Source organism: Saccopteryx leptura, chromosome 3 (genome assembly GCF_036850995.1).
Source record: "Saccopteryx leptura isolate mSacLep1 chromosome 3, mSacLep1_pri_phased_curated, whole genome shotgun sequence".
NCBI classification, from domain to species: Eukaryota; Metazoa; Chordata; class Mammalia; order Chiroptera; family Emballonuridae; genus Saccopteryx; species Saccopteryx leptura.
The window spans coordinates 284,491,120-284,516,732 of record NC_089505.1 but is presented as its reverse complement, the minus strand read 5'-3'; the positions used below and the strand labels follow the sequence as shown (position 1 = coordinate 284,516,732).

The following is a 25,613-nucleotide window of genomic DNA, read 5'->3' as shown; positions in this document are numbered from 1 at the left end:
TGATTCCCATTTTCTTCACTGGATACTTATGCACAACAGTAAGGAGCTTTAAGCATCTACATACAATTCAAGGAAGTCATTTGCCAATGGTCAGCATCATCTGATGTGGTCTGCAAGGGCCCATGACATTAGTTATATATTGTCTATACTCACTTGGAAGAGCTGGACGTTGGCTGGAGGGTCTTTCTGAAAGAGTAAAGTAGCACTGGCAAAGGTAGGGTCCAATTTACCACACTTCTGTGGAGGCAAGATAACAGCGGTGACCTTGACTATTTCTGTCATTGACACTGACCTTGGTTGTCCCCAACTGGTATAGTAACAACTGTTCCCCTCATCTCCTCATATTACACTCCTACTAGTACCAGAGGGATCTATCTCAACAACTGAACACGGGCTTTGAGAGTGCAGTACTTAATCACAGCCTCAGCCTCTCCACCACAACCCCTTCCCCTTGCCCCCTGCATAATGAGTGGTTTATACTTCCCCCAACACACGTAACGGCTTCCCTCCCTCCTACATTTATGCATGCTGCTCTGCAGAGATGTTCTTCTCCCCCACCCTTCCTGGAAAAGTCTTCCTTTTACTCCTCAATTCTGTGGGAAACATTTAATGATATGGGAAATGTTCGCAATATAATTTCTACAAAATCAAGGGGGAAATAAAACTATTTGCATCATAACCCCAAATTTATTTAAGAAATTATATATATATATATATATATATATATATATATTTTATTCAGTGAGAAGAGGGGAGGCAGAGAGAGACTCCCACAGGCACCCAGACTGGGATCCACCCCAGCAAACCCACTAGGGCGCAATGCTCTATCCATTTGGGGCATTGCTCTGTTGCTCAGCAACCAAGCTCTTCTTAGCACCTGAGGAGAGGTTATGGAGCCATCCTCAGCTCCTGGGGCCAACAGGCTCCAATTGAGCCATGGCTGTAAGAGGGGAAGAGAGAAAGAGAGACAGAGAGAGAGAGAGAGAGAGAGAGAGAAGTGAGAGGGGGAGGGGTGGAGAATCAGATGGGTACTTCTCCTGTGTCCCCTAACCGGGAATCGAATCTGGGACATCCTCATGCCAGGCCAATGCTTTGCCACTGAGCCACCTGGCCAGGGCCGATGTATCATTTCTTACTAAAAGATAGTAAGATGATAGTTATATTGACGGTTGGACAAAAGGACAAATAAGAAAGAGAGAGAGAGATGGAGCAGACAAACAGAATGAGACAGATAGATAGATAAATGTAAGGAAAAGTTCAGAGGAATAAGCAAAAATAATAGCAGCGGTTTTCTCTAGGGTCTGAGAGTAATTTTTTCTTTTTTTTCTTTTTTTTCTTTTTTTTGTATTTTTCTGAAGCTGGAAACGGGGAGAGACAGACAGACTCCCACATGCACCCGACCGGGATCCACCCGGCACGCCCACCAGGGGCGAGCTCTGCCCACCAGGGGGCGATGCTCTGCCCCTCCAGGGCGTCGCTCTGCTGCGACCAGAGCCACTCTAGTGCCTGGGGCAGAGGCCAAGGAGCCATCCCCAGCGCCCGGGCCATCTTTGCTCCAATGGAGCCTTGGCTGCGGGAGGGGAAGAGAGAGACAGAGAGGAAGGAGGGGGAGGGGTGGAGAAGCAGATGGGTGCTTCTCCTATGTGCCCTGGCCGGGAATCGAACCCTGGTCCCCCGCACGCCAGGCCGACGCTCTACTGCTGAGCCAACCTGCCAGGGCCGTAATTTTTTCTTTATACAATTCTGTATTTTATACAATTTTACACAGTAAGTCCTTATTGCTTTTATAGTCAGAACAAAATAAGTACTGTGAATGTTTTTAAATGAGGAATTCTGCTCTGCTATTCCTGTGAAGCCTTCTCTCCTTTTGTCCCCCGGCTCCATCTCTGCAGTGGTCACTCTAGACTACATTGGCATGTTCTCTGCCACACTAGGCTGCCCCCTAGTGCCTAATGTAATCTTGCTGTAAGGTATAAAATAAATGTTGGTAAACCCATCTGGGGAGCTGGGCCCCATGTCAGCCAGCACCCTCTCCAGAATGCACACTTTGCAGTGGCTGTAGAAGCCCCATTCTATGTTCTCATTCTAACTACATATAAAACCATGATAGCATCAGCTATAGTACTGAAGGATCATCTGGTCTACCCACCCCCTTTTGCAGATTTTATAACTGAGACTTAGAGAAAGTTGTGACCTATTCAGGTTCTCACATGAGATCATGACACAGCAGGGACAAGAACCCATGTCCCTGACTCCCAACCCAGTGCTCTGCTCTCAGCCAACCGGTTGGCTCCCATCTCTGAGTGGCTCCCTGGGCTGTGCCCCTGGTCCTTGCTCCTCTGCCTTTGGATGCCCAGAGGAGAGAAGCAAGTTCACCACTGGGTCCACAGCACTGTCTCCCTGACAGCAGCTCCCCAACCCCCAAACAGAAGCGCTGCCCAGTCGGTGCCTCCCAGGCCCACACTCACGTCGTCGGCATGCTCTAGGCCCAGCTTCTGAAGTACCGTCAGGTAGAACTTGAAGAAGAAGCTGAGGGCGAGAGTGCGCCGGAACTCCACCATGCCGCCGGGCGCATCGGGGGGCAGCTGCAGCTCCTCAGCCAGGCCCGCGCTCACCTCCTGCAGCAGCGTCTCGTTCCAGAAACTGCCAGAGAGCAGGCGGCAGAGAGCACTCTCATCCCGCCCTCAGTCATCCGCGAGGATGGTTAGGGTCGTGTGAATCTTGCTTCAAAATTTGGCCCAGATACTTAAGAGTTCAGTGACTTTGGGAAAGATACTTGACCCCCTTGAGCCTCAGTTTCCTCATCTTTAAAAATAGGTACAATTTCAAAAGACTACAAAAATAATAGTGAAATCTGTTGAGTCTTTACAATGTCCTAAGTGCTTTGTATGAAATATCATTTTTTTAGTTAAATTAAGAAGTATAGTAGGAAATTTTTATATTTATTTTACCAGTGAGAAAACCGAGGCATGGTTGACTTATTATATTACCCATCTGGTAAGTGTTGGAGTCAAGAATCGGAACCAAGGAGCCAAACCTCAAAGTTAAGCTTTCTCTATCTCATGGCGAGGATGACACAGGATAGTGCTAGAGAAGGACTTGGCACCCAGTTGTCATCATGTGGTAGCCACAGTCATGCCAGTAGCGATAGGAATAGTGTAGCAGTAGTAATAGCAGTAGTAGCAATACCAATAGTAGTAGCAGCAACACCAGTAGTAGGAACACTAGCTTTGGAAGATGCAGTGCTAGCAATAGTACCAATGGAAGCAAAAGCAATAGTAACAGTAGGAACATAAGTAATATAGTATTAGTAGAAGAAGCAGTAGTAATAACAGTAACAGCAGAAGCACCAGTAATACTACCAGTAGAGGTAGAAGTAGCAGCAATAATAGCAGTGATAACTACGATTAGGAGTAACAGTAGCAGTAGATTCAGCAGCAGGAGTAGCAATAGTAATAATAGTTGTATCTGTGTAATAATAGTAATAGCAGTAGCAATATTAGCAGCAGGAGTAGCGATGGTAATAAGTACAACAACAGCAATACTGTATTAGTTTTAATGCTACTAGTGGCAGCAGTAATCATAGTCGTAGTAACCATGGCAATAGCAGGAGCAATAGTAGCAGTAGCAGCAATAGTAATACAACTAGTAGCCATTGTAGTAGCAGCAGCAGTAATACAGTAGTAACAGTTTTATTTTGCTATTAGCTCTTACTTCGACAGCTGCTTCTGAGTGGTCTTAAAGGCTGAGATGGTTCTGTCGGCCATTCCACCGTAGCAAAGGGCCAGCTCCTTCACCTGTGTGGTCCCTGGCTGGAATAGGACTCTCATGCCAGTAGTCACCTTGGCTATGTCATCATCTCTCCGGGAGGCCTGCTTAAATGCTGAGAAAAACTCACCCTGCAAAAGAACAGAAAGGTACCTGTCTTCCACCCTGTTTTACAAATGGTATGCCTGGAATACAGGGATGTGATGTGAGGTGAGGAGATAAGACCCTCACAAATCAGCAAGGAGCTGGTGAAAGCCATCACAGATTGAGGCATAACTGACTATTACATTTTCAGGAGAAGTCCCACATAACATTCCCAGAACCTGAAAGGATCAGGTTTCTTTCTATTAATCAGGAAAACTAGGTCAGGGACAAAGAAGAATGGGGTTCTTTCAACCAAACAGGCGAGAGGAGGAAGAGTGTTTTCATCAAGTCTCCTCGGAGACCCTCTCAGGCCCGCAGTCTTCCCCATCCTGGACCCCAGGATCAGAGCGCACCGGCCTCTCCGGGGCTGTGCCGAAACCTCTGTAGGCCCAGCTGCCTCTCAGGTAGATACACTAGAATGCCAAACAATGTCTGAAACAACCTCTGGCTGGCAGCTTCCACAGGTGCCTCCAACTTGTCTCCCCACTAGTCTACTGGCTGCGGTTAGAAATCTTGCTTCTTGACAGAAAGGTTCACACGGAGACAATAGCTACCTTTGTGCTTTGGCCATACGTTTACCCTGGGCCTAAGCCAGGCTCTGTCTTTGGGGATAGGAGAAGAGTGTGAGTTACTCTTCAGGTAAGAACCATCTGACATCAGCCCATTCTGTGTCAGGTTCCAGTTGAGGTTCGAACTCACCCTGGCACCACAAATTCTGATGCACATAGAAGGTAGGAGGTTTAAGGGAAGGTTTTCTGGAGAAAGCACACTGAGACCCACTGCTGAGGTCCAAAATGACCACAGGCTTTTGTCTGAAGAAGCCATAGAGACCCCTCCTGGTGATAAAGCTAGTCCCAATGCCTGGTGTCAAACATGGCCCTGGGGCATGGAGCCCAGAGTCTGAATGTGGTTCTGCTCACACCCACAATGGTGCCAATCCACAGTGGCGCCTTCACTGGGGTGCCATGAAATGCTCATGTCACGCCAGCAACTGTTCTTTCTGGACAAATCTTTCTTAATTCTGGGTATTAAAGCCTCTTTTCGTTTATGACATATTTTGTGTTTATGTCCCTTGCCTGACAGAATAAAGCCTGAGCAGTCCTATGCCTGTTTTTGCCTCCTTCTCCAACCTCATCATTTATATTTTTTTGATTTGTGAAATACATAACTCTGAGAATCACTGCTCAAAATGGTCATAACAATGAGCTAGAAAACCATTAAGAAAGCAGCTCAGGGATGTAATTACTCTAATTTAATTAGCATTCTCAATAAGAGGGTTAAAATTAGCAAGGGCAAAACACATCTTGTAAGACTCATTCAAGCACTAGTTGTGCTAAACTTTTAAGACACTCCCTGAGAGCCATTTTCCCACTTCTCAACAATCACTTCACCAACAGGCCCATCATGGACAGTATGGCTGCTGAGAGAGGCCAGAATCCCACCACGTGAAGTCACCACAGATCCCATACTTCCCTTATGAAATCGAGTCTCTTCTGACCAGGGCAGGAATACTCAACAGGGTGTGTGTTCTTGAAACTGTGTTACTGGCTACCAGTTGGTGATCTCCACTGGCTCTCAGGCATCTGCCAGGAACCTTATGAATTATTTTTCAGTCCTCACAATAACCTGCTCAGAAGGTAGTATTGTGCTCATTTTACAGATGAGGAAACTGGGGCTCAGAAAGGTGAAACGACTCACTCGGGATCACACATCTAGCTTCTGTCCATGCCCTGCACCCCCTACTCTAAAACTTCCCATTGTCCATAGAGGAATATAGTTGGTCAAAAGCAAAGTTCAGAGACAAGAACGTCGATGTTAAAGATGCTAAGGTTGGTCCCAAGGCCAGCTCCGGTCTCTCCTTGTCTGGAGCCGGCGGGTGTAGGAGGGATTCGGGCACAGCGTCTCACCTCCCTGCTGAAGGGGATCTCGATGGAAAGCAGTATCTCCTCTGGACCTAGCAGGGTCTTTCTGTAGCCAGGGAAGAAGGTGTGGTCCATCCGAACAGTTCTCCTGGTGCCTATACAAAGGCGAGATGAAGGGGGGCGAACGTGAGAGAGCACAGTGCAACCCACCAGGGGGTTTCTCCATCCTGGTCTCTGATGCCCACAGTCAAAGCGAGTGGATGCCACAATTGGGATCAAGGCCAACCATCTTGAGCAATGGTGTGCTGGTAAATATTTAACAATCAACTCTTTTTTTTTGGAGGGGAGCCCTGATTTTCTAGTTTTTATGGTATTAATACTTCCACTATAGCCTGTTTCAAGCTGCCAGAGTGACATTACGGCATGTGAAGTTAGAAAGGGGGTGACAGAGTTGATTCAGCAGGACTGCTGTCCTCTGAAAGTCCTGTTTACAAGGCTGGCACATTGCTGTCCTCTGGGAACTTGGATCTCAGGAGGGTTCCTGCCATTCCCTGATAAGAATGGTTCACTGTGCCCAAACTGTCTACAGAAGCACGTGGTTTACGCTGAACACTTGCTTTCCTCCTGGGCCTCTGGACTTTGGTATGTGCCCAGCAGAGCTATGTGACCAGCGCCCAATCAAAGCTCTAGGTGCTGACTGTCCAAAGCACTTCCCCGGTAAACTGTGCTCCTGTGTGTTGTTGAGTCCACGTGCTGCTGGGAGAAGTAAGCGCAGCCTTGGGACTCCATGGGGAGGAGACTCTGGGAGCTCATGTCCCATTTCTGCAGGAATGTGTGCCCTTCCCTTTGCTGATTTGCTTTGTATGCTCCTGCTGTAGTAAGTCGGTAGCCATGACTACAAGTATATACTGAGTCTGTGAGTTCCTCCAGCAAATCATCAAACCAGGGGGAGGTGCTGAAGACCCTCTGACAAGAAAGGTGCACAGAGCACATCATTCTACAGCATTTCCTCTGCAGATACAATAGACAGAAGAAACCCCAATAGCACAGACAATAGAAAAATAAAGTGGCAAATTTAAAATAGTCATTACTTTTGTTATAATTATCACTTATCTCACTGTAAGTTTATATAATTTAATTTTTTTAATTTATTCATTTTTAGAGAGATAGGAGAGGGAGAGAGAGAGAGAGAGAGAGAGAGAAGGGGGGAGGAGCAGGAAGCATCAACTCTCATATGTGCCTTGACCAGGCAAGCCCAGGGATTCGAACTGGAGACCTCAGCATTTCAGGTTGACACTTTATCCACTGCACCACCACAGGTCAGGCTATATAATTTAATTTTGAATAATGGCCATGTTTAACACAAACTGAAAAGCCAGAGCTCAGCTGTGGCGAGCTGGTGCATTCTGACTAGCACACCACCAGGTAAGGCATCTGGTGACAGAGTCTGTTGTGAATTCTTAATAAAGAAATGCCCCAGCTCTCCTGGCCCCCAACACAAATGATCCCTTGTAGCTTCCAGGAATCCGACCCATAGGACAGCTGGGTCATTGAACCTTGGACTCCGTTTCACCAGGAAGTACCCTATTTTGTAATACTTTCCTCCCCCAGGACCCTTTTTCCTGACCTCTGCACGAGGCAGCTCACCTCTGGACACGATGGTCAGCTTGGCCCCACAGGCCATGAACACCGGGTTGAGGTCGGAGATGGGGCTGGCGGTAATGATGTTCCCTCCAATGGACTAGGACAAGCAGAATGTGTGCGTGAGAGCCCACCCAGGACACTCGTGCTCACCCAGCTGACTCCCAAACACAGGTCAGGAGGGTGACACCCGCTGAAGGGAGACCTGGCCTCCAGCCAGCCCCTGAAGACACAAGACTGGCACAGTGAGAATTCCAGAGCTCGGTACAACATGCAGAACTTGAGATCCAAACGCTTGCGATGCGGGCCCAGCTTTGAAATTTACTGGTCAGTAAACAGGAGTCAGCCCCTGAAATTTGTTCGCTTATTTCACCCAACCTTTTTCTGAAAGGGTTAAGGTGGTTCATCACAGAGGCCACATGGAGTCAGGAAAGCAGAAATGAAAGATAAAGATCAAGGAAGAAAAGGAGGAAGCTTTATTTTATTTTTTTAGAAGGAAGCTTTCAGGATGAACAATTTGTTCTAACTGAATCTGAGCTTCCTGGCCACTTAGCAAATGTAAGGAGAACCTGGCACAGGATTCTCATTACTGGGAAAGAGGAAGAAAACTGCTGCCCAGTGAAAACCAATTCTTCCTGGAGGTAGAGTCCAGCCAAGCTGGGATCTCAGTAGAATTTCTGGGTTTGTATCTCCTCATCTACAACCAGAAGTGGCAGGTACTTGGGGCAAGGAGTGGCAAATGGGAGTAGGTGTTTTGATTTGTTTTAATTTAAAAAACATTTATATATATATATATATATAACAGTATATATATAACAGTAATACATATATATATACACACACACATATATATATACACACAGTGGTACCTTGAGATATGAACAGACCAACATACGAATTTTTTTAAGATACGAGCTGAGACTCGGTCCATATTTTTGTTCAAGATCCGAGCAAAATTCCGAGATACGAGTCATGATTCGGGAAACTGCTGCTAGTTGGCGCAGTGGCACACAAGTCCAGTATTGGCAGTTTGATATATGAGTTGACTGACTTACGAGCTTGGTTACAGAACGAATTAAATTTGTATCTCAAGGTACCACTGTATATTATATGTGTGTGTGTGTGTGTGTGTGTGTGTGTGTGTGTGTGTGTGTGTGTATCATGATGAAGCGATAAAATGTCCCCTAACTTTTGTGAGCAGTATAGAATAGAAAGGTTGGCTTTCCTCCCAACACCATCAACGATTATGAGCCTCAGATGACACCAGGTGTGCGAGCACCACCTGCAAACTGGGAATTTCAGGGCTAGTCTGAAGGCTGATTGTGACAGTCAACAGGGGACCCCACCTTCCTCTCAGGGGGTCTACCTCTGGTTCTACCTCCAACTCTGCAAGGTAGTGCCCCTCCCTAACTTATCACTCATCCACCTGCTGAAAGCCTCAGCCACGTTCAGGAAGGAGGGGGCGAGAGGCTTCATCTCTCCAGCCTCCGGAAGAAGACTGAGCCACAGAGTGAGTGTTACCCGGAGTGGCCCACAGACCTTCATCAGAAGCACCCGCAGGGCTCCGCCCTAGCCCTACTGAGCCGGACTCTCCGAGGGCAGGGCCCAGAATCTGCATCTCAGACAAACGCCTCAGGCAGTTCTAAGCACTAAAGTTGGAGGCCCACTGGGTCTGCAGCAGAGGCCAGACTAGCCCCCTGCCTTGTGATGAAAGGCCCCGTCCCGTGGGCCTTGAGGTGCCCCGATCAGGGGACTCACCGCCACAGATTTGACCTGCTTCCCCGCAAACCAGCGCAGCTGCTCCAGGACCCCTCTGAGCACCTCCGTTTTGTGGACAGGAAGCTCGGCCACGGCATCCTTCAGGGTCTTTTCCACAGAGCTCAGGGGGCAAGCGGCTCCAAAGGAGATACCTGGGGACACACGCTCAGAATGACAGCGATCCCTGTCGCAGCTCAGAAAACACTTTCACACACAGCACCCCTGAAGCTTCACAGCGGCCTGCGTGAGGCTGCCGCGGGGCTCACGCCCTGTGCGGATGGGGACAGTAAGGCCAGAGACGTTAAGCGGCATGCCTAACACACACAGATAAGAAAAGCCAGGACTCAACCCCAGTGCTCTCACTACACCAGTGGTTCTCAACTCAATAAAATCAGATCTCTGAGGGTAAAGTCCTGGCATTTAGAAATTTAAAAAAAAGACCCAAGCACTGCCCCCCGACCACCACTTGACCCTGAACCCCGTGAGCAATTCTAACGTGTAGCCAGGATGGAAAGGACTATTGGAAATTTCACAGTCCTTGCCCACTGGCGCCCTACCGTGGACACTTGATGGAGGAAGACAGTCAAGGGTGCCCCTTCCCCTGTGCAAGGTGGCTCCAGGACAGCAGGTGGCAGCAGGAGCCAAAGGGGAGGCCGTGCTGGAACCCAGCATCCCCCTGTGGGGACCATTCCCGACCTCCCAGCCCCGCTGGGGGCTCAGGGAAACGCCCCTTACCCTCTGGTCCACGCTCCACTGAATTCAGCTCAGGAATCCAGGCTGGGCAAACGATCACAGGAAACAGCCTGTTCTTAAACTTCATCTCAACGCCTCAAGAGAAACGGGAAGCCTGAAGTTAGAGGCGTGTGTGTGTGTGTGTGTGTGTGTGTGTGTGTGTGTGCGTGCACACGTGTGTTTAATAACAATATTAGAAAACATGGGACATTAAAATATGTCAGTAACCCTCCAAAGCACTACATATTTAACTCCTCACAACAGTCCTGGGAGATACAGTGATTTTTCTCTGTTTACAGAGGAAGAAACTGAGGCAAAGGGAGATTAAGTTTCTTAAATTCTCCAAATTACACAGCTAAGAATGGGCACATTTCAGTACCTGAGCTATTATTAGAGTTGGGGTGTAAGAGTAATAATAACACAAAAGACTGACATTCAGAGGAAAAGGAAAATTGAGAGAAGAAAATTTCAAATCTGCTAATCCAGGTAGAACCCTCTCTGAACAGACTTGCCTCTGTGGCTCAGACTCAGTAATCCGGCACCTCTCTGAGCCCTGCCCACAGGGCCATAGAGGAGGAAGGCTAAAAGAGAAGTGACTGCCCATCTTCCCACATCCTCTTGCACACTGTTAAGGATTTCTGAAGGGTGACCCAGGCTTTGGTGTGTCTGGCCAGTCTGAATATCAGCTCTCAGAACAAAGAATGCAAATGGAGACAGTGAGGCTGGACAAGGTTCTCTCTATGCCCAGCTTCCCACACCTGTCCCAGCTGGGGGTGGTTACCCTGTTGGGTGGGTGTATAAGGGAGGAGGGGGTGGAGCAGAGGCAGTGGTCTTAAGAAATTATTTCTAACTCGGAGCTTACAAAATCTTTGGGAATTCTTTCTCTGAGAATCTAACTTGGTCCACGATGTTGTATGTAGTGGCAAGGAACTTGTCATATGTCAAAGGCCCTCAAAGATGCTTCCAGTAGGTCATTCTCCAGTTTAACTCATGCTACCCTGGAACCGTGGCCATGGCCATATGGGCCACCAGGATCACGTCACTTGAGGCAGGTCTGACAGGCCACCCTGCCATCCCAGTGTGTCACAAAACTTGGCTGACCCTAACCCTAATCCTAAAACTTGGCTGAGGACCCTGTGCCAAGCTCGTGCTCACCAGGGCACACATGGCCAGTGTGCGCTCCACCTGTGCAGAGCCCAGCCCTCTTCTCTGTGGCTGCAGATCCAACCAGAACCCAGGGATCGAGACTTCTTCCAGAAGCAGAGCCAGTAGTCTCCCACAGGCAGAGGCGGATTAAATGGCGGGCGCACCAGGTGCACGCCCTGGGCCCTGACTTCTGAAGGGCCCCGCAAAACCCCAACTTTACACTTTTTTCAATGACACCAAGTTTGGTTTCATATGTGCAATTTTAACATTAATAGTACATAATATTTTTATTTATTTAAATATATAGTTAATATGTATTTTTATTTTCCCTGTCTCTCTTTTTTTTAAGGGGCCTAATATTTTCTTTTGCGCCCAGGGCCTCAACCAACCTTAATCCGCCTCTGCCCACAGGCTTGGCTGTTAAAAGCATGTCAAGTACCCCGACAGACCTCAGCTGTGCCACAGTCTTCTTCAGTCCTCACTGGGCTTGGGACCCAGCAAAGTAGAAATGGGCCACGCCAGTTTAGAAATGGGTGCCGATGACCAGGGGTCTGGGCATTTCTGCTCCTGTCTCTTCAAGCACCAGGACCAGGAGCTGCACAACTCAAGTCTTCCTGACCTATTGGCATATTGTGGGCCTCAGGCCCCATGTGGTGGCACCAATAGACCAGGTGGCCATGGCTGTAGGCAACATAGTCATACATGGACATCTCCGCTCCTTTGCCTTCCCATGGCACCCCCAGAAAAGGGTGGAAACGAGAGTGACATGTGGAACCCCTAGCATCCATCAGGCACCGCCTGGAGATTTTACCTCCAGCGCCCCCTCTTCCCAAAGCCTGTGAGATGCGTGAGAGAGGGAACTTTGTCCAGTCAATCTGGGCACTTGGGTCCCTCCCAGAGCACGTGGCACAGAGCTGGTACTCTGTAAATGTTGATGAAGAATAATCATCAAGGATCAGTTAACGCTCAAAACAACCCTTGAAGGAGGTATTACTAGCCCCATACATGAACTGGGGAGATGAGGGCGGGGTGGGGGGAGAAGTCATTTTTCTGAGGACACGCAGCCAGCAAGAGGTTGAACCCAGTCTGTCAGTGCGACTCCAAAGCCAGGGGTTTTTCAGAAATTCAGGAGCCCAGGGTTCCTCGGTGGGTCGCTGGCCCCCAGGCAGCCCCGGGGCTGCCCCTTACCGATCTCTGTGTTCCCCACCACCAGCTTGGCCTCGGGGTGCTGCGCTTTGAGGTCCAGCAGCTCCTTCAGGGTCAGGGCCTGGATCCAGGTCACGCGCTCCCCTTCAAAACGCAGCTGCTTCCGAGGAGCGTCTTTCAGCCTCTGAAAAATGTTGTTTTCTTCCTGAGCTGTCTCCTTCTGCCCCACTGCCATTCCCATTGCCCCTGCATTAAATCCATGCTGGGATCAACTCATCTATTGATTTGTTTACTACTCAACTCACATTAAGAATTCATGTGGAAGAGAAGTGAGGGGAACTACCATGAATTGAGGCAGAAACTAGGTTGCAGCTCATATATATTATCTCACTGAGTCATCTGAAGATTCAGTAAAGGAGGCATCAGGAGCCCCATCTTTTACAGGTAAAGGAGAAACCTGAGGGGCCCTGGCTGGTTGGCTCAGTGGTAGTGTTGGCCCAGCATGTGGATGTATCCTAAGTTTGATTCCTGATCAGGGCACACAGGAGAAGCACTCATCTGCTTCTCCACCCCTCCCCCTCTCCTTCATCTCTATCTCTCTCTTCCCCTCCCACAGCCAAGGCACCATTGGAGCAAAGTTGGCCCGGGTGCTGAGGATGGCTCCATGGCCTCCACCTCAGGCACTAGAATGGCTCCAGTTGCAATGGAGCAACACCCCAGATGGGCAGAGCATCGCCCCCTGGTGGGCATGCTGGGTGGATCCTGGTCGGGTGCATGCAGGAGTCTATCTGTCTGCCTCCCCACTCCTCACTTCAGAAAAATACAAAAAAACAAAAAAAAAACAAAAAAAAAAGAAGGAGCAATCAGGATTGTCACATGACCTGCCAAAGCTCACAAGCCACAAAGCAACCTGAACTGTCCCCACTGTCTCCGGGAGGAGCCATGGACAAGGTGTGGGAGAAGACGGGTGGCAAAGGAAGGGGATCCAGAGGGAATGTGATGGAGAGCTGGTTCTGTGCGTGAGGGATGGCGCTGGGAAAGAAAACCCAGAATCAAACGGACGTTTTCAGGTTGCACAATCTGGAGAAGGGTATTCTGGCGGCCTGCGGCAAAGCCTATCTCTCTGGCCCTTGAACTCATGGAGCCCTCCTGTGCTCAACAGCCCCTGGGGAATCTGCACTTGAGGAGCAATGAGGGTGGCTTGGTTCTTTCCTCGCTGTGAATGTTGGAGTGAAGGAGCAGAATCATCAAGGCAAGAAAGTAGGTGTGAGAGGTGTCCTTAAAACAAAGCTGCAGGCCATGGGTGGTGGCTTGTGAATACAGTTTTCTTTGTTTGTTTGTTTAATAAATGGACTGCTTACAGACAGGAGATGGAGTGCTACAGGGGGCTTATGCATTAGATTTAGCCAGGAGGTCAGCAGATACTTTTGGAGCACCTGCTATTATGCAGGTGCCAAAGAGATCCAGTTCTTGTCCTCAGAGTCACATGTGAGAGAAGGAGGGAAATGTGGGTCCCTGTGGGAGTATGTGACAGAAGGACTTACCCCTGGGTATCAGAGAAAGGAAGGCAAATTCAGGCTGAAACTTAAAGGACAAGAAAAAGACCAAGTTCCCAGTGGGTATGAAATAAAGTGGGTCCCCAGGGACTCGTGGCTCAGAGCCTCGGATGGGCTTTTCCCTGGGGTATCACCCACCAGCAACTCTGGGGGGAAGATGGGCTCCTGGGTGGGATCCAAGGGCATGAACTCTTCTGGGTTGAATAAAGATGGCGAGAGAGTGACCTGCTGGGAAAGAGAGCAGATGTGTGGTATAAGATCTCCCCTTTTAAAATGCCCTGTAGGACCAACGCAGCCCTTTGTCTAAGTGAGCTCTTTTGCCCCCAGCAGGCTGGTGGAGGAGCAACCCACTTCTGGAAGGCAGGAACAAGGAGGTCTCGCCAGAGGACTCAGAGCTAATGCGCACAGTCACCACCCTCTTAGTCTGGCTCTTCCAACCACCCTTGCCAAGAGTGTAGAGAGAATCTACTGGCTTCTTTGATCTAAGATTGGCCCCCAGACTTCCAGGGAGTGAAGCACCCACTTACTGTGTGGTCCTTCTTCTGGTTCATGCAGCAGTTTGGGTTGTCGACATTTCCTCCACAGCATCCACCATCCTACAGAGATGACCAACATTCACACAAAAATATCTGCTGAGTTTTTCACAGAAGCTGAAGAACCTACATTATTAATGCCCAGTGCTATTCCATTCTTACACTTATTCTAGCATCGATAGTATTAGTAGATACCCTGCCTCATCCCACTTGCCTTTGCATAGAGGTAAGGCCCCTGCTTTAAATACTTTCTCTTGTGTGGTTAATGTAGACTAAACAACTTGTGAATAAACAAATAAGATCTCTCCTGGAAACAGCAGGAAAACTTGATGTTACGAACATTTCTCCATAAAGATAGGACCTCTTACTTTATCAAAACATATCTGCATGCCCCTTTTCCCTCCCCGGTCCTCTTCCTTAGGAAGCCTCTCGGACAGAAATTCCCCTGGTTCTCTCAGCGCTGACGAGCTCCCTTTTCTAGATCAATCAAGTTCTTCTCTGGGTGCCTCCCAGGTTGGATGGAGTCTTTGTGGGGCTCCTGACAAGGACGTCCAAGACTGGTTCCTGGGTCCAGAGATGTGTCCAGCAAGTGTGCCTGGTGGCCTCACCGATGATTAGACACTTCTTGTCAGAAAGGTAAGCACTCTTTATTACTCACTATGGGCCTGTTCTGGAAGAGGTGTGCAGGTCTGATGACCCAATATCCAGGGGGAAAGGACTGCTCAGGACACTTTGGGGTGCCAGTAGCAGAGCACAGAGTACAACCTAGACTGCTACCTCCCAGAACCGAGGCACTAGGGGAGGATTGGGTTCACCTGACTGATCTGTCCCCAAGAAAGCAGGATGCTCAGTTCAAGACCTTAGGAGACAGTCCAGAATCATGGAGTTGTGCTGACAGGTAAATGTGGGAAAAACTCCCAGGCATAGCCCGGGCACATTTCCAGGGTAGCTAATCCCTGGAGGAGCAGACTGAGAGCAACATTTCTGCACATGAATCATAGGAGACACCATTCTATCCTGACATTTCCCAAAGGATGAGTCACAACCCACTAGTGTTGCCGAGAAAGCTCTCAGACGGCCACAGGGGCCTTTGAGAACCAGAAAGTACTGTCAGACTTGGCACTGAGGAAAAAACCCTCCCTTACCTCAACCCCCTGCAAGTGCTGCCCCCAGTGCCAACCAGTCCTACATTCACTGCTTCGCTAGCAGATCTCAGAGCTGCTCTGCTTTGAACCTGCCCATCACCACATTGCCCCTCGCCTTTCTATTTAAACAAAAGGAAGGAAGGAAGGAAGGAAGGAAGGAAGGAAGGAAGGAAGGAAGGAAGGAAGGAAGGAAGGAAGGAAGGAAGGAAGGAAAGGAGAGAGAAGTAAAGGAAAGAAAGGAAAAGAAAAGAGAAGAGAGGAGAGGAGAGGAGAGGAGAAGAGAAGAGAAGAGAAGAGAAGAGAAGAGAAGAGAAGAGAAGAGAAGAGAAGAGAAGAGAAGAGAAAAAAGAAAAGAGAAAGAAAAATAGGCTTCTGTAGTTCCTCTTCTCATCTCTCTTTTTGGAGGTGTACTGCAGGAGGACCCCAGGTCCCAAGTGAAGTGAGGGGCACCAGCCTCACTCACCCAGTCCTGTGGGAAGGATGTATTTTACAGAAGTACATTTTCCATACAATTAAAATACCAGCACATTCTAATATAAATCTTTGTTCTTGATAATTCATCGATGTGTTCATGGCAAACAATTGTGATAGACAATGTGTCACTGCCCTGAAGGTTTACTAAGGTTGGATATCACAGTTTTTTCCTCCTGGAGAGATTTCCACTTTTCTCAGTAGGCTACAGCTGCTGAGCTCATGCTTATTTTTACGGTTCCTCTGTTCCCTTCCTTGCTGTTGGAGGGAGGAACAGTGCTACTTCTTGCTGTGAACAGTGTGGCTCCCTCCAGCAGGCTCCCCTCACCCTTCTCTAGTATATGCTACAGGCATGAAAACAGATAACCAGGTTTGTTAGAACTGCATGTAAAATATGAGTTAAAAGGTTCTGAATAAAGGCTTGGGGTGTCTCTAACAAGTCATGCCCATGAGCTTCGGAGACGCCCTGTGTGCAGGTCACGTTAGCTGCTCAGAGCACTCGGCTCCGCTCGGCTCCGCCAGGCAGCTGGATCGAGGGCAGCACCGCTGAACATGGAACAAGGAACCAGCTCAGCCCTGGGCAGGAGCAGAACCGTCAGCTGCCCTCCAAAGCCCTTCTCTTCTGCGAAACCAGGAGGGCTGTTTAAAGTGTTTCTCTTTGAGAAGCCACCTATGTCATAAATTCATGGACAAGATGAACAATCCCTGGTTCTCAGGGAAGACTGAACAATTTCTAAAGCTCAGGGATTGAGTCATGGAAGAAATATACCAGCATCATGATTTATAGCTGCCATTTACTGAATACTTAAGATATGCCCAGCACCCTTCTGAGGGCTTTACAAGAAGTATTTTCTTTTTTTTTTTTTTTTTTTTAATTTTTCTGAAGCTGGAAATGGGGAGAGACAGTCAGACAGACTCCCGCATGCGCCCGACCGGGATCCACCCGGCACGCCCACCATGGGGCGACGCTCTGCCCACCAGGGGGCGATGCTCTGCCCATCCTGGGCGTCGCCATATTGCGACCAGAGCCACTCTAGCGCCTGGGGCAGAGGCCACAGAGCCATCCCCAGCGCCCGGGCCATCTTTGCTCCAATGGAGCCTTGGCTGCGGGAGGGGAAGAGAGAGACAGAGAGGAAAGTGCGGCGGAGGGGTGGAGAAGCAAATGGGCGCTTCTCCTATGTGCCCTGGCCGGGAATCGAACCCGGGTCCTCCGCACGCTAGGCCGACGACAAGAAGTATTTTCAACAAACATTATAAGATAGGTATTATTATGATTCCGATTGTAGAAACAAGAAAATCTGCCCAACATCATGAATCAGTGACGAACTGAGATTTGAACCTAGGTCTGCAGACTCTGAATCTGAGCTTTCAATCATTTTCATTTAAATCTACCTGTCTTAGTTCTTCATCAGGGTGTGGTGTTTCCCACCCTTATAAGCCCCCTTTCCCTCTCCAAACTTTTGAATTATTTGGATGAAGCACTTCTTTTTGTAATGCTACAAGCCTACAGGTCAGCAAAAAATCACAGGAGTCTGTGACCCTACCATCAACCCGGAGTCAAATTGAGAAGAGATGACTTGTCTGGCGTCAGGATCAACCTGACCCAGTTGGAGAATCCAGTCAAATCTGAGGAGGTTAAGCCAAGGAAGGAGGAGCCTTGCCAGCTGGCAGGTGTGTCTGTGTTCAGGTAAGCACCGCCTGCACACCTTGGCCAGGGCTTCTCACCCAGAGTTCTGTGAACACGACAGGGGTTCACAACCCATCTGGAGACCTGATTAGCAGTTTAAGAAGCCCAGCAGAGTGCCAACTGCAGAAGGCAGCCAGAGGGGAAAGGAGGAGGAGCGTGGGTGCTGAGCTGGGCTGGACTGTTATTACAGGCCACCTTCAGCACCCGTGTCACAGGTTGAGCATGCCAGTCTCTGAGGAAGGCTGCCAAGCCTAAGTGCCCTTAGGAAGTCAGGTCTTGGACAGCATGCCTCTTATAGGAGCCAGTTCCCCAGGCTTTTCCTGGACAACAGTGCACGTGCTATTAATGAGAACCGCTCTCTGTATAACAATGAAAGAGTCCACTGCCCACACCAGGTATCCACAGTGAAGGGACCTGCCACCTGGCCATCTTATCTCCCCTCTCTGTTTTCCGGAGGCCTTTGGCATCCCTCCCAAATGTGGTCCCTGAGTGTTGCTGCTTTAAGAGCAGAGCCACTGATGTCCCGGGGCCCCCACTTACCCTGGCAAAGGTCCGGAAGCCCTGGAGGATGGGTCTGTAGCCCGTGCAGCGGCACAGGTTCCCTGCGGGACAAGGGACACGTGGCAATGTCAGTGCGGGCTCCGGGGCAGGTGAGGGCTTTCTGGCTCAGCTCCAGCCTCAGTCAGATGCCTTCTGCGCCTTCTGTTTTCTCTCCCTGGAATTCCCTCCTCCTTGTACTGCTGACTTCAAAACAGTCCTCGCCCCTTCCAGCAAGTCCTCCTACGATGCCCAGTCTGATCCAGGTGCTCTTCTAAGTGATGCCATGCCGCCCAGTCACAGTTTTATGACTGAAATTATCAAACTATGTTAAAAATTCTCTCTTCTCCTTCAGGGTATGAACTCCTTGGAGCAGAGTCTTTCATCCCTGTGCCCCTTAATCCCTGTATAGTGTCTGACATATGATAGGACTCAATACAACTGATTGAATAAATAATGGACTGAAATGGTGAATGGACAAGGAGCCTTCCCTATTCAGTTCAGAGAAACTGACACCCGGCCCAGGCTCTTAAGCCCGTTCACAGAGGTGAAGTGGGAAGCCATCCCTGCCCAAGCCTCAGCAGCATGCTGCCCTCCTCAGATGTGGCCTTGGCCCTGCAGAATCCTGTCTGGTGAAAGCTGAGACAGAAAGCAGTATCACTCGCCTCTGTGGAGTTTCCCAATGACCTCCTCCTGAGCCAGCCCCCCACTGCCGCCTCGTACCCGTGCCGAGAGGGGGCAAGAAGACACCTCCGGAAGACAAACCCACTTGAGTGTTCTTCAAACTGACAGAGGGCCACCCCTCCAGCAGATATTAGCCACCACGTTGTGGTGGCCCGAGCTTTTTCTCCAAAGAGCAGTACCTCGAACTCCGAGCCCATTCCCAGCCCCCACTCGGGCCCTGCCCCTGCAGAGCCCCATCTGCCACCCCACCTCCAGGGCTGTGCTGCGAGGCCCGTACCTTGGAAAGCATCCTCAATCTCCTCGATGGTGGGCTCGGGCTGGTTCCGGAGCAGCGTGTACATGCTCATGACGATGCCCGGGGTGCAGAATCCACACTGAGAACCATGGCTTTTGGCAATTCTCTCCTAAAAGAGACAGATGACATGGACACCTGTGTTGGCAGAGCCAACATGCCTCAACTGAAGCCAGGCCAGTCAATGGGCCATGTTGGGTAGCAGTCACTGTACAAAGTCAAGTCTTGGTCCACCACTTACCAACTGTGACCTTGGGCACATTACTAAGCCTCTCTGAGCCATCGGTCCCTCATCCTAGGACTCACCTCTAGAGCTGTGGGAAGGATTCAGGAGATAATTCACTTAAAACTCAACATTATACCTGGCATATAGTAGGAATTCAACCAATGTTAGTTACTGGTAGGACAGTTCCTTCAAAGAATAGTGACTCTTAGAGCCAGAAGTAATTTCTCATCCTTCGCTCCCTTCACTGAACAGAGGAAGAAGCAGGTCCTGAGATTTAAGAGATTTATCCTGAGACACACATGGCAAATGGAAGAACTATGTCACATTCTGTTGACTACACTATCTTGCAGTCCAACTCAACCAGCATTTATTCAGAACCAACTGAATACATCCTATTCCAAATTAGAATACCACTGTCTTCTTAAGTGAAGAAAACCCTTGACAACCAATGAGGATGTAAGAATTGAGAAATGCGTCATATAGAATTTTCTATATGCAGTAAATGTCACAGAATTCCACTCAAACCTGCAAGATTCTCATTACAAGAAGATTCACCATATTATTATTGTTGTTTATTATTATTATTATTATTATTATTATTTTGTCTCTTGGGAGTCTATCTTGGTACTTATATAAAGTGAAATCATTATTAGAGTATTGTATCCCCATAGCTATTCATTCAGTTCATAAATATTTACTGAGAACCTGTTATGTGCCAGGTATGGTAGGGGATAGGGCAGTGAAGAAGAGAGATGAGGTCTCTGATCTCATGAAGTTTATGACACAAAATTAACAAAATATTGACACAAAAAGACAAAAACAAGCAAACTCTAGGTAAAAATCAGTGCTATGTGGAGAATTAGTACAGATGACAGGACCCAAAATGACAGTAGCTCCTTGAAGTGGTCAGAAATGGTGGCTCTGAAAGGGTGATCTTTAAGTTGAATTTAATAGCACAATCAGGGAAGAGTGCATCCCAGGCAAAGGGAACAGCAAGTGCAAATCTGGTGTACTAGAGTCACTAAAAGGTCAGTGGGGGTGGGGGTGGGGACCCGCCAGGATGAGAGAAACCCTGGGGAAGATCAGGCAGCTCTTCACAAGCCAGGGTAGGTAGGAATCCAGATATTTATTCTGGGGGTGATGGGAAGCCATCATGTGATAAGATCTAATTTATAGCTTTAAAGAATCACTCTGGCTATTGGGTGGGGATTGGGTTGTAAGGTGCAAAAACAGAAACAGGGGACCAGGACACTGTAGTGGTCCAATCAAGAGGGTATGGTGGCTCAGACCAAGCAGCAATAGAGAAATGGAGAGAAAATAGAGGTTTTATTGAAAGATTGGGAAGTAGACACTACTTCTGGATAGTTTGGGGTTGGCATATGAGAGAAAGAATCAAAGATGACTCCTACATGTTTATGTTGAGCAGTGGATGGATCTTTTCATGGACTCAGATAGAAGAAGACTGGGGAGGAAAGATGTAGGGAAGAATAGGGCTTTGTTAAGTTTGAGGCTAGGCATCCATGTAGTGATGCCAACGAGGCAGTTGGAAATTCCAATCTCACCTCTGAGGAGAGTTCAAGGCCGAAGATATAAATGTGAGTACCATTGCATGTAGATGGTATTAAACCTACTTAGGGAGGGTGTGAAGATGGAGAAGGGAAGGGGCCCAGGCCAGAGCCCCGGGGCGCTGCAGCCATAGGGGTTAGACAGATGAGGAGCCAGCACATGGTGCAGACATGGAGATGGGAGGAGAATGAGGGGAGCACAGTGTCAGGGAAACCAAGAGAAAAAATGAAGTAGACAAAAAGAAGTGGGATCTGGCTCTGCAGCTTATTTGGGAACCAAAATAAGAGCATCAGGCACAAGAATCTGTATCATTGGAAAAGCAGGGTTTTAGCCTAATTATACAGATATGATCCCAGTATTTAAACTGCTTATTCCTTCTTTCATCTATTTGTCTCAAAGAAAATTACAAGTCCTAATGAATCTTCTCACATCTCCTGTAGGTTGAACATGTTCAGTAATTTTCCCTTTTCATGCTAAAGTAATGAGGTCATGGAGGTGGAGCAGTACCACCCCACCCTGCTCTGACCTCACCTGTCTGGTCCCAGATGCTCTTCCTAAGGGTTGTAACCAACTTGCTCAACCAGAGGCCCAAGCTCCCAGATTCACCTTGGTGCCCAAGGAAAACATGCTCTGAACAACAGGTTTCCCTAAATGGTCAAGGCATGATTAAGACCTGGGCCTGACTCTGGCACCCTCTGTGATTGGAATCTCCCAAAGACCCCCTGCCTCAGTGTCCCCAAACAAAAGGCATTGAGAACAATGGCCTTTCCTTCCCACAGTGCTCTGCTCCAATGTGTGCACCATTCCACTTTGCCTGAGAGCATCCTGATTCTGTCCACAAAACTTCCCAGATTACTACCCATTCTACCAAAGCATTCTCCATGTCAACCTGTTCTCAGGTGGCCTGGTACTCCATCGTGGAGAAAGCCTTAGTCAGATACCTCGCATGTCTCTGTTCTCTTATTCAGAACTTGCTAACCTCCATGTAATGAGGATGGAGGCCTAGCAGTCCACATTTGTATTATCTGTGGGTGGGAGGTGAGAGGTACAATGGAAGCACTCAAGGAAGCAAGGAGTGCATAGGCTCATTATCAAGGGGCACAGAGCATTTGGAGTGTTGAATCTGGGAAGGTGCGAGTTTCCTACGCACACTCGAGCTCAACATGAAAACGTCCTCCCACCCTCCCTCCACTGCCAGTGCAGCCAGACTGTCCAGCACCAGATCCAGTTGACCTCTTGGTTCTCTTAGAGTCATGCAATGCTACATTCACCCCACCACAGGAGGGAGCTGCGGCTTGGGTGCCTCCCTTGTTTCTGCTTCACAGTTCCCCACTCCCCACCCTCACCACCCCCAAGGAGATGACAAGGTAGCCAGGCCACAATACCTCCTTCGCCCAGGGGCAGCATTCAGCCCAACTACCTAAAGCAATTCTGCAGCCTTGTCATGAGCCCCCTTTGCTCTGGTTACCTGCACAGGATGCAGCCTCGACTTGGTGCTTCCTATTCCTTCCACAGTCGTCACAGCAACATGGTGCAAGGAGCAGATGGGGGCCAGGCAGGCATTGACAGAAAAGTGGCTGTGACCCAGATTAAGGTCATTCCATTGTCCGTTTAGATCTTCAGAGGGGACCTGAGTGCAAGGCCTGGAGATTTTGTGATGCTGTGTCATTTCTCTTCACTCTACATTATGTTCTTTCCTCTTTTACCAGTGTCCTGGCCTCTCTACCTAGGACTCAGAGCAGGGGACAATGGCCACACTGCCCCCCATGGTGGGCCCTGAGCCCTCAGCTGGAGCAAGGGAGACAGAGTCACCTTCAGACACCTCTTACTCAGCCTGAGCCTGGAGGCTGAGGTAAGGGGAAGCTCCTGGTGGGTTCCAGGCCCAGCATGTGCTCCTCTCTCTGTAGGGCCCTTCCTTAGCCTCTTCCATTTCAGAACTTCCAGGCACATTTGCTTCCTTGTTTTCCCCACCTCTGCTTCCCCCATTCCCCAGGGAATATGTGACACCAACCCCTCAGAGCTTGCTCATGTCCATTTCTTAATTCATCACTCATTTGCTTACACAATCAACACTGGTTATTGAGTGCTAGCCATACACCAGGCACTCTGCTGAGGGCTGAGAATAAAGGTGAGTAAGATAAAATCTCTGTTCTGTAATAGTTTGCAGTCAATCCCCGAATATAGAGTCCAGTGTGAAAGTACAATTTAAATCTGTTATGATAAATGCTCAGGAGGGCTGTACACAGGGCACCATAGGACTAGCTCAGACAAAGCGCACCTGACACAGTCTTGGGAGATCAAGAAAGGCTTCCTGGAGGAGGTGACATTTGCCCTGTTCTAGTAACAGTTAGCCATGTAGAAAAATCCTGGAAGAAAATATATTCAAAAAGACTTGGAAAACAGCTTATACAAAGATAAGAAATCAGTGGGTATGAAGTATTAGTTGTTCACAGTTATCTCTGCATGAGGGACTAGGGTACACTGATGAGTGTATTCTGGGCCCATAGAGAGAAAGAAAACTGGAGAGGAAAGGCAGGGTATATTGTGAAGAGCTTCGTGTGCTAGGCCAAAACATTGGACTTTATCCTGGGGGCAATGGAGACCTATTGAAGGATTTTATGGAATGTGAAATGAGTCTGGATTTTAGAAGGTCACATATGTGCGCATACACACTCATTCACTCACAAGCTGACCGCTGTGCTATAGTCTTCACATAGGCAACCAGCCAGCAGGCAAAGGATACACGATCTTGTTCTGGAGATGGTCATACTTGGAAAGCATCACGGTGCACGCTCCACAGCCACCTTCTCCACAGCCCAGCTTGGTCCCGCTCAGCCCCACTGCATGGTCAAGCATTAAGGAACATGATAACCGATGGAAATCACCTTGAACTCCACCTGTACACAGTACATGCTCATGAAATGTTAGCTCCTGGTCTATTTTCACTATTGTTTTTGTTCCAGGGTCTCAGAGTATGTTCCTACTCTGAAAGAACAAAAGTTACAGGGGCTCATTACAAAACAGTCACAGGGATGTAAACTACAGCATAGGAAATATAATCAATAATACTGTAATTACTATATATGGTGCCCAGTGGGTACTGGAGATATTGAGGGGAACACTTTGTAAAGTCTATGATTGCCTAAGCACTATGCTGTATACCTGAAACCAATACAAAATAATATTGAATGGAAACTGTCATTGAAAACTAAATAAATAAATAAAAGTAAATTTTCAAAAAGGTATGAGGACTCTGACAGTCACCTTCCCCATGCTGAGTGAAGAGCAGAACCCAAAGTCTCCCAAGGTGACCCCTTGTCCCAAGCCTCCCAGAGCTGCCATTTCCAAGATGGATGGTGCCTCCATATAGTTCCACAGCTTGATATCCCTTTTCCAACCAACACCACTTTCTCTGACTATCCACCTTCCCAGAGCTAGAAAGTTTCCCAAGAAGCCCATTTATGTATTAGGCCAAGATTGGCTGAAGAAGGCCCAGCTCCTCCTGGGCAGGAGTGACCAAGAAGCCTTCCAGGAGCTTGTTCTAGAGGCCCAGGGTCATACCTTGGCATCACTAGAGACTTAGCAGAAAGAGATCTTAGGGAACATCAAGAACAGTCTTCTTATTCAACGACTGAGAGTTTTGGGCCCAGTACTCAGATGACTTCCCAGAGTGATACAGTTGCCATGTGACAAAGCTGCAACCAGAATGCAGGTGTCCCAAGCCCGGATCCACTGCTCTTTCCTCCACACTTCCTGGCCACCCCAGCAGCCACTAGAAAATGATGTGCAGCCCAGGGAAGGAGTTCTGCAGTCCCCTCTTTCCAGGCCCCCATTCCCAAGTCAGGATACACTTTCTTCTCAGGTAGACCAACAGGGTTGTTTCTGGGTCTGCATTTTTCTCCACCACCTATGAAAATGACAAGAAAATATATCATAGGTATACTTTGCCATTGTCCTAGCTGAAAATTTGTACAGTGAATGGGGATGTGCTGAATATCTTATGAAAACTAAAGTGTTTTTCTTGATAATTTTATAAGAATGAACATATTGAAAATCCAAGCAACCAGCAGAGGCTGAGGGATAAAGATCTGGAGGACGAGCTGTATTCCATATACCAACCTCAGATCCACAACCCCAACAAGCTTGCAAACCATACACAGAAAAAATGGGAAGACAGGGGAATGTAATCCATATGAATCAACAAGAGAAATACCCAGAAAAAGAACTGAATGAGAGGGAAGTAACCAAATTACCGATGCAGAGTTTAAAATAATGATTGTTAGGATGCTTAATGATCTCAGAGCTATAATGGATGGACTTAATAAGCACCTAAATAAAGAAATTGCCAGTATCAAAAAGGACATGGAAATCATAAAAAAGAGTCAATCAGAAATGACAATTACAATATCAGAAATGAAGACTACACTAGAAGGAATCAACAGCAGGCTGGATAAAGCAGAGGATCAAATCAGCAAATTAGAGGAAAGATAAATAAAAACACAAAAACAGAGTAGCAAAAAGAAAAGAGGCTCAAAAAGTCTGAGGAAACTATAAGAGAACTCTTTGACAATATGAAGAGAAATAACATCCACATCATAGGGATTCCTGAATGAGAAGAGAAAGAACAAGGGATAGAGAACCTTTTTAAAGAAATCATAGCTGAAAGCTTTCTTAAATTGATGAAGGAAAAAGTCACACAAGTTCAAGAAGCACAGAGAG

The 25,613-nt window shown here is 48.1% G+C and overlaps 1 protein-coding gene across 2 annotated transcripts in view; it reads right to left on the bottom strand.

Moving 5' to 3' along the window:
- XDH (xanthine dehydrogenase) overlaps positions 1 to 25,613 on the bottom strand; it is a 71,396-nt gene that overhangs the window by 30,504 nt on the left and 15,279 nt on the right. Inside the window, exons 4-18 of one of the 2 annotated variants that reach the window (XM_066378550.1) lie at positions 24,744 to 24,801; positions 23,638 to 23,734; positions 22,363 to 22,471; positions 19,088 to 19,214; positions 18,130 to 18,191; positions 14,281 to 14,349; positions 13,892 to 13,978; positions 12,240 to 12,381; positions 9,909 to 10,001; positions 9,174 to 9,325; positions 7,422 to 7,515; positions 5,820 to 5,929; positions 3,715 to 3,899; positions 2,469 to 2,643; positions 154 to 237 (exon numbers count right to left, since the gene is read on the bottom strand). In XM_066378550.1, coding sequence (XP_066234647.1) covers positions 154 to 237; positions 2,469 to 2,643; positions 3,715 to 3,899; positions 5,820 to 5,929; positions 7,422 to 7,515; positions 9,174 to 9,325; positions 9,909 to 10,001; positions 12,240 to 12,381; positions 13,892 to 13,978; positions 14,281 to 14,349; positions 18,130 to 18,191; positions 19,088 to 19,214; positions 22,363 to 22,471; positions 23,638 to 23,734; positions 24,744 to 24,801 — 1,644 coding nt within the window. Of the gene's footprint in view, positions 1 to 153; positions 238 to 2,468; positions 2,644 to 3,714; positions 3,900 to 5,819; positions 5,930 to 7,421; positions 7,516 to 9,173; positions 9,326 to 9,908; positions 10,002 to 12,239; positions 12,382 to 13,891; positions 13,982 to 14,280; positions 14,350 to 18,129; positions 18,192 to 19,087; positions 19,215 to 22,362; positions 22,472 to 23,637; positions 23,735 to 24,743; positions 24,802 to 25,613 lie in introns of both variants that reach the window. The other variant, XM_066378549.1, reaches the window with a different exon arrangement.